The sequence below is a fragment of the Papilio xuthus genome, unplaced genomic scaffold, assembly GCF_000836235.2.
Source record: "Papilio xuthus unplaced genomic scaffold, Pxut_1.1 DF828952.1, whole genome shotgun sequence".
Lineage (NCBI taxonomy): Eukaryota > Metazoa > Arthropoda > Insecta > Lepidoptera > Papilionidae > Papilio > Papilio xuthus.
The window spans coordinates 1,460,754-1,470,226 of record NW_013529697.1 but is presented as its reverse complement, the minus strand read 5'-3'; the positions used below and the strand labels follow the sequence as shown (position 1 = coordinate 1,470,226).

General features: G+C 33.4%; 1 protein-coding gene across 1 annotated transcript; it reads left to right on the top strand.

The window, feature by feature from the left end:
- Positions 1–493: 493 nt before the first annotated feature.
- On the top strand, positions 494–8,459 carry Acsf2 (Acyl-CoA synthetase family member 2). The gene is made up of 12 exons (XM_013320410.1): positions 494–612; positions 2,918–3,101; positions 3,505–3,633; positions 4,272–4,492; positions 4,721–4,836; positions 5,056–5,162; positions 5,502–5,629; positions 6,146–6,314; positions 6,626–6,739; positions 7,144–7,286; positions 7,468–7,609; positions 8,159–8,459. The coding sequence occupies exons 1-12, from the start codon at positions 554–556 to the stop codon at positions 8,384–8,386; spliced, it is 1,740 nt and encodes a 579-aa protein (XP_013175864.1). The 5' UTR covers positions 494–553; the 3' UTR covers positions 8,387–8,459.
- Positions 8,460–9,473: the final 1,014 nt, after the last annotated feature.

The window sequence follows — 9,473 nt, the reverse complement described above, 5'->3', positions numbered from 1 at the left end:
TTAAAGACCGCTTGACCCTCAGGAAAAATCGCGGATCGTTTGTGGTGGTCACTGCAATTAAGCGGTCTTGTAACAATTTATTTTACTATTTTTTAATAATTAAAAAAATATGTATGCAATATCAATAAGACATATTTCTGTATAGATAGCTAAAATTTAGTTATTTAATATTTTGAAGGTAAAAAATTATCATCAAACTTTTAATCTTTAGTCATAAGTAAAATTATATTGATTCATTTCGTAACGGATTACAATAATAAATAATTAAATCGATCTTAGGCCTATCTTCTTTACTTTGTATCGCAGGTAGGAGAAAAATTAGTCTAATTTCTAAATTGATTAAATACGTTAAATAAATTGACTTTAGATAGGTACGAAATGATCCAAAGTTCACATTTGTATTCGGCTGTGGTTTTACGTTACAATGTTATAAGTACATGTGATTAACCTCTAGACTATACGTTCATTATCAGTACCAACACGTTTTACTTACAAACAGACCAGTCCTACTGAGTCGCTCTGATTGTTCGGTTGTGTGCTTGTTTGTTGAAAAATGTTTATAAAACGCGCTGCTATACTTGCAAACAGGATTACCCTGAGCCATACATATCGGTAAGTGACCTCTAAATTATATTAAACTGGCCGTAAATATTTTAATAAAGAAGAAAAAATAATAATATTTGAAATAAGAACACATTTTAATCGATTTACGGACTATTTAATTACAGTTTGAATTCTTTTTAATCAATTGATCTCAGTATATCTGGCTATCTTTATATATATAATTATTCTGTGAGTGTGTATGTCACTGAACTTCTCTCAAATGACTGGACCCCGATTTTGATGAAATTTTTTGTGTGTGTTCAAGGGGATCTGGGAATGGTTTAGATTCACAATTTTGTCCGCTGGACAATGTTTTTTTTTATTAATTTTTAATTTATTAGTAGTTGTTGATTTTGGAATGTTTTACATTGGATCCGACAGACGGCGCTACCATCGCAGTGTCAAATTTTAAATAATATTCGAATTTTAATTTTAGCTTATTAAAAAAAGTTTGGAATTTTCAAATTAAAGACGTGTAGACAGGACAACATCAGTCGGGTCCGCTAGTTTACTATAAAATTAAAAATAATTTAAACATGTATACATTACAGACAATTCAAAACATTAAAATTCAACTGATGTCCTTGATACATGGAACTTTTGAATTAATTAATATATTTATATCACAATTATTTCTACTCAACTAATAGTAATTCTAATGTCCTAGTTAAATTAGTAATAATACTAGTTAATACGTAGATAAATAAATGTATCGTTATTTATTTTTTCCCTACGTTTTTTTGTTATAAGAATGTGTCAATTGAAATCGACTAAATACTAAATAATAACATAAACCAGTACCCTTAATAGTTATATAAAGTAAATCAATGAAGAATAATAATATCAAGCACCAAAAGACCGGTTTCCGGTGTTTTGTATTCGAGACACAAATGACCCTTCAAAGTACCATTATCTCAAGTCAAACATTTCAAAACTATAACTAATTACTAGGTACTTATTTCAAATGATCTTTGCAGTGAATGCTACTAACAATTTTTAATAAATCATAAATAAATCTAGTCTATTCAAAATTTCGTCAGACATTATGATAAACTTATATAAAATCGGCTATACACTAACGTATAGGTATATACGACCGGTGGCGGCACCGACTGGTTTCGAGCCCAACGGGGGCCCTTCATCAGGGTGAGTGAGACTGGTGAAAGAGTTATTTCGCGGCCGCGGCCCGTCTCTCACTTTAAACAGGAAAGTGGTCGGTGCCGCCACCGGACGAATATACCTATACGAGAGTGTTTAGCCGTTTTTATATCAGTTTAAATCTGGTCTAATCAATACAATACATAAGAATAACTTACACCCAATTTCATTTTATTTTTATCAACTTTAAGAATGCAGCCAAATCTCTATTAAGTTCAATAAAACTCAAATATAGAGAGAACTATAAATAGATTTATTTTGATTCTATAATTGAAACATCGAAAACATTTGCAAATGTTTTAGTAATTATAACTTAATACTATTATCACAACTGATAGTGAAATAACAAAATTAAACTACATTATTTTTTGTGTGTCTTCGTCGCTTATCAAAGTCGATAACGTATAATAATGGACTCATTTAAAATAAATTTAAATGAATTCGGCAAAGAGAAAAATCACAGCATATTAAAAAAATATATTAAAGAAAATTGGTAGTTCTCTAAAATGTTTCGTTTGCAGAAGGTAATTACCACTAAAGAGTTTGGGTATGATTCATTTAGTTTGACATATATAGACGCGTTGACTTCAATAAGGAGACATTAAATTACTTTCATAAAAAAACAGATAATACTATCACTAAGCAAATAAAAGATAAAGAAATTATAATCTGTAATGACAATAAACAATTGGCAATTTACAACACAAAAATTATTGTTAGAATATTCCAAATGCGTTGAAATATGATTGAAACTGCAAAATCACCGTCATTTCCAAAACTGAATAAAAAGATATCGTTGTCTCTGTTGTGTTAAAGAGAATGAAAGGGATGACGATAAGTTATTATTATACAGTTGTTACGGCAGTGTACATTCAAAGAGTTAAAGTCACTGCCCCCTTTAGATTGAATAACGTACAGCAAACGGTCGACATAATTGCATTTTGACTCTGTTCACGCGAATAAAAAAAAACTTATTTAGTAGCCTATGTGTTATTCCAGACTATGTTCTACATCTATGCCAAATTTCAACGAAATGAAGCCGTTCCAGAGATACCTTCTAACAAAGATCCATCGATACATCCAAACATTCGCATTTGAATATATATAAGATAAAGTAAACTTGCAACAATTCATTCATTTATTTTCTTGTCAACAGCCAAACTCGTCTCCTACAGTCAGACCCGAATGCGAGCTACCTCCACAATCCAGGATCTGAACCTTTGACGATCGCAACGCTTGGTGAAGTACTAGCAGAGAGTGCAAATAAATATCCCAATAGAATCGCCATTCGGTCAATACACGAAGATATAACTTTGACCTACGAAGAATTATTAACCCAGGTATAGAAGATAATTCTTTGTTTACTTATGTGACTAAAGGTTTCGACTGCAGTAAAACATGTATTGGCACATATTGTCATCCCTTGCATTGTCTTGCAAAAAATAGGGACAACAATATGTCTCAAGAAAATGAACCCACAATAAGAGAACAAATACTTTTACGATTATAAAAACATTCATACATCAAAAACAAACAAACATCAATTAACAAAATGATAAACTACAAGCTAAGATAAAGTAATTAATGTTTCGATTAATTGAAGGAAATCGATTGAGAAAGACATAAATACTTAATGGCATTAGATTTTAATTTTCTAAACAAAGTTCAATAGCTATTGCGCTTAGACTGAATTTGCATTTGATGTTATAATCAATAATACTATAGTATAATATTTGTCCCCAGGCTGATTCTTTAGGATGTACACTGAGAGCAAATGGATTCAACAAAGGCGACAGATTGGGAATATGGTCACACAACATGGCGGGCTGGATTCTTACAGTCTTGGCTGCGGCGCGAGTTGGATTAATATCGGTTAGTTTTAATAGAAAGTTTATTAATATTGCATAACGTGTTAGAGAATAGTTGAATAAGTTCCGGCTACTGGTGCTACAAATTTTAAACTATTCAAAGTACAATATCAAACAAAAGTAATGCTAAAATTATGTATATGTCATCATCAGCTCACTATACGTCGCCCCTCGAGTTAAGGGTGATTTGGCCATAGTCAACCACGCTGGCCAAGTGCGGATTGGTTGACTTCACACATATCTTTCAATTTCTTCTCAGATATGTGCAGGTTGCATCACGATGTTTTCTTTCATCGTAAGAACGTTGGATAACTGTACATATGTAAATCGAAAATCGAAAAACACATTGGTACATGGCGGGATTCGAACCCAGGATATGCAGATTGCAAGTCAAGGGCTTGACCCCTGAGCCACCAACCGTCATATGTATTATTATTTACCGTTAATTTAGCTTCATTATTTAATGTATTCTTTCTAGAAGCAAATAAGTATAATTTACGCGTATTTGATAACATTTATCCGATGACAATTTAAAAAGCGTTAAAATTATTAAAGATATGATAATAATGCGTGTCTTGAGATAAAGAAACCTATTTTTAGTAGAATATCTGTTAAATGTCGCGTATTAAACTATTGTTCCAGGTCTTTATAAATCCAGTTTACGAGAAATCAGAGCTAAGTTTCTGTTTAAAGAAAACTGGTATGAAGGGACTCATTATCGGCAATTCTCTCAGCAATAGGGATTATTACAATAGCTTGAAGCATCTGATACCTGAACTAGATGGTTGCAAGCCCGGTTCACTGATATCTGAACAGTTTCCTGACTTGACTACAATCATCAGTCTAGAAAAGGAGAAATTAGAGTAAGTAGATAAGATGATTTGGGACGGTTTATCTAGAATTTGATTCAACGTGTTATTTAACATTGGCTGTACATAGGTTTTACTATGCATTTACGTACGCAGTTGAATTAAATAAAGAAAGTAGTATTTAAATAGACAAAGTAAAATTTCAACTTTGTGATTGTGTTTTAGGTAACTTTAGAAATTTTAATTTGGCAAGCTAATTTAAAAGACTGTTAAATGTTTCAGTGGTGTATTTACATTCGACTCGCTATTGGGTAACAAAACCAACCAAGTATCAAAATACGGGAGCGAAATCAAACCGGAAGATGGCAGCATCATCCACTTCACGTCAGGGACCACGGGTGGGTTTTAGAGGTAAAAGAAGTTAAATCATCATCATCAATCATTAATTATTACTTCATATCGATCGTAAAACACGATCGGAAACACGGCAGACCTCAATTTAACCGTTAGTATTGACAGCCGAAAGACATGTACCAAAAAAAGGTGCTCTGGAAAATCTCCTAAAAAGTTTGATAAAGTCACTTCTACGATAGTAATCCAATAAAATATAATTACAGGAGATCCCAAAGCAGCTTTAGACTCTCATTTAGGAGTCGTTAATAACACTTACTTTATTGGAAGACGAAACGGTTATGACGAAGATAACCAGAAAATTTGTGTACAGGTTCGTATCAAAAGTAAATAAAAATTTAATGGCAAATAATCTCCATGATTAATTCTTTCGCATTTCGACAGAATTTTGTAGACAATTTCTGGCCGAATTTGCTTTATCACTATATTCCTCTCATCATATCCTTATAAAAAAAGGGTTGGAAAAGAATATGAACTCAGTATGACCGTGGAATTGATTCCATTTTACGCTTGTCTTCTGTATAGTTGTGGTAATTTACCGGTCGACACAGCCCGTTCGTGCATCCAACAAATATTGTTGTTACGAGATCTACCACATGCAAATGCACAGCTTTATTACATTGGAAATATCGGGTAATCCGATTGTATTCAGGTACCTCTCTTCCACGCCCTGGGATCAGTGGTGACAATGCTGGGAGCTTTGAGACACGGCGCCACATTGGTACTGGCTGCGCCCATGTACAATATACCTGCAAACATCAATGCTCTGCTTGCTGAAAAGTAATTCTTAATTATTTTAATTTTACTAACGTGTTTTTCCACCGCCGACAATTACCTTAATTTATTTAATATTTAATTATGCATGTGCATAAAAAGTGAATAATAAAAAAAATATTACAATTGTTAAATTCACGTTTCGTTTAATTCATTTATTCACTGTTTTCAAAATAATTATGCAGATAAATATATTCAGTTGGATTTAACGGAATTGAAAACTTATAGTTAGAAATAATGACTGACAAAGTATTTATTACCTATGGATTTATTTTGTAAAGTATAAGTAATATTTTAATTTATGATATAAGGACGTCTATATCAATAAGGTTAATGGCTACAGCCTTGTAAAATTATTTAAATAGATTTATTATAATTTTTGATTTCTCTTGAATTGGACCATAACTATTTTATTGCACTTTTATATATTTATTCGCGAACTAAATTCTGCTCTGTGACAGACAGTGATGTCCTAATTCCTATGCGTAAATCACTTATTCAACTCTCTATTGACCATTACAGATGTACAGCTGTGACGGGCACTCCCACAATGTACGTAGATATGATATCCCAGATCCGAGAGCGCGGCGACCTTCCACTGCGCCTGCGCATGGCCCTCGCAGCCGGTGCGCCCTGCTCGCCGCAACTCATTAGAGACATGAACAAATATCTCAAAGCAGACTCTGTGCTGGTAAGCTCCAAAGACGCTTAAGTAATCCGATGAAGAAAATCCTCTAAACAAATATTGATTATTAACTACTGTGTTAAGTCAAATTATGAAATCTGCGTACTTTTTCGTTGTCATCCCTTGTTTGACAAAGAAACAAGTCAAAAATTGTATCAGATCCCATGGGTAGCGAATTTCTTCGCAGACTGGTCTAAATTTACCATCTCGATAGGTACCTTCATGTAGAAGGACCTGGCTAGAGTGAAACTATTGTTTTGCGACCTCTGCCAATAGCTATAATGAGCAAAAAAAAATTATTAATTGTCGTACCACAGGCCTTGTACGGCATGACTGAGACCACAGCGAGCGTGTTCCAGTCCAAGCCCGGAGATGATATCGATGTAGTCGCAGACACCGTCGGCTACATACAAGATCACGTAGAAGTTAAGGTAACATTTAAAGTGTTAGGCTTGCTTATATTTTATCTTACTAATGTTTGATATTATTAATTAGAATCATTTAAAAGCGAATAGCGGGCTTTCGTTATCAAGTGTCAGATCCATTAGTTAGGGGATATAGGCGTTGTTATTTTAATAAGGCTAGTGTTGCGCCGAAAAACCGGCACAGTGTCGCATTTTCTTCCTAACACTATTCATGTCAGTTATTTTGTCAACGCTACTGTCCAGCAACTCGTTACGTTATAAGGCCATCGGCAAACTTTTTACGAACAAGTAAAAATAATAATACTATCGTCCATAATAATTATAACTTATCATAATCAAAAGGACACTTGGAGCAATGGAATTGAGCCAAAGAATAAAATATAATTTCATAAATATTTTCAAATTTAAAGGTAGTAGACGAAGACGGTCAAACAGTTCCGTTCGGTGGTTCTGGTGAATTGCTCGTGCGAGGTTACAACACAATGATCTGCTACTGGGACGAACCGGAGAAGACGAAGAACACTTTTACCGAGGATGGTTGGTTGAGTACCGGGTGAGACTAATATGATTAATATAGGATCAATAAAGCTTTTACATAACTAACCTTAGTATTAAGCAGTACAAAAAGTAATCAAGCCTGATCTCAACAGAAAGCGAGTATTTTTTTTATTTCCTAAAATATATTTACTTACTATAAATTTCCTACTTCTACAATCGCCACCTCAATTTCACAGAGATAAGTTCACTGTATCTCCAGACGGATACGGGCGCGTGGTTGGCAGGTTGAAGGACATCATAGTTCGCGGCGGAGAGAATATAGCGCCCAAAGAGATAGAAGACCTCCTAAACACGCACCCAGATGTTATTGAGAGCCAGGTAAAAAGATTTTTGTATAGATTTTTACAAATTCTGTTTCGGGTATATTCTTTATATTGTAATAGGGTGGAAAAATAAACTCGGTACCGATTCTTGTTGTTAGCATCATCTGGATTATCTGGTTAGCATTCATCATCATCAACTCACTATACGTCCCCGCCGAGGGGCTCGGAGCCTACCCTAAGTTAGGAATGACTAGGCCATAGTCAACCTCGCTGGCCCAGTGGGGGTTGGTTGACTTCACACATATCTTTGAATTTCTTCTCAGATATGTGCAGGTTGCAACACGATGTTTTCCTTCACCGTAAGAACATCGGATAAATGTACATATGTAAATCAGAAATCGAAAGATACATTGGTACATGGCGGGATTCGAACCCAGGACCTGCAGATTGCAAGTCAAGTGCTTGACCTTTGAGCTACCGACGCTCTGGTTGTTAGCATTGCACAATGTAAATAAACTACGTAGTTACATAAAAAAATTGAAAAATTTTCCTTAGTGAAAAAACATCAATACAAATAACAGGTGATGTTTTTTTTGCTTTTCAGGTTGTTGGAATTTCTGACGAGAGATTGGGTGAAGAATTATGCGCTGTGCTGAGAACACGAGATGGCGTTACCGTCACACTTGATGACGTCAGAAAATTCTGCAGCGGACATATCGCAAAGTTTAAAATACCGAGGGTTTTGAAAATAACGGATGATTTCCCGAAGACCGCATCCGGAAAGATTCAGAAGTATAAGCTGAGAGATTTAATAGAGTCCGGTAAATTATAGGATTATTGTAATTTAATGATTTTTAATACTTGTAATTTTTTATCTTTCAAAACGTATTTTTATAATAAAAATGTGGTGATATTGTTAATCATAAAATTATAAATGAATATTTTTCTTATTTTAATGTATTATTATTGTAATTAAATATATAAATTAAGAGTTTCTTTGTTTAAATGTACTAATCCCACGAAATAAAGTTGGATACATATTCAAAATGAAGTTTATATTCATTTAGTATTATTAAAATGAAAATGTTAGTGATTAAAATTGGCAAATAAAAAAGATATTTCACAATAGTTGTAGTTATTTGTAAGCAGTTTATTTTGGGACATGTTTATAAATACATAAGTACTTTTAATAATACACGTAATAAAAGATCAGAATTGGGTAGATTCGGATATGACGGCTGATAGAGATGTATGGAGGAGTAGTACATACTGTACCCCTCAATAGGGATAGAGCAGGTTGATGATGACGTAATAAAAAAATCAGATGTAAGTATAAAAATATAACAGTAGTCACCAGATTTACGTAAATGGAATTCCCCTGGCTATCCCTTTGTCCTTAAGTTTACTAAACTACTATACTACTACTACTTACTAACTCTATTTCTTACAAAATTGACTTTAACGCTATACTAATAGGGTCTTTATTTGATTAATTAATATTCCACTGAGCAAAAAATTGCTACGCTAGAAAACCTACGAATCGGAACTGGAGCCAGACACTAGACTCTTCTACAAACTAGATGTAATGCTGCGAACAACAAAACTAAGGAAATAACTTTTAAAGTGTTGTGCCAATGATTATTAATATATCAAAGAAAATAAGAATGTTAATCCTTTTTTAATTTTTTACTTAATAAATGCGAAAGTTACTTTGTCTATCTGTCCGTCTTTCACGCTAAACCTAACGAACGGATTTAAATTACATTTAGTACATAGTTAGTAAAGAGAGCCGTAAAGATAATGTAGGACATAAGCTACTTTTTAATGTAAATAAAGGGTTGTAAAGGGTCAAAAGGATTTTATGGGTATATATGAGGTTTATATGAATGTTTTATAAATTTGCGAAACTAGACAAAATA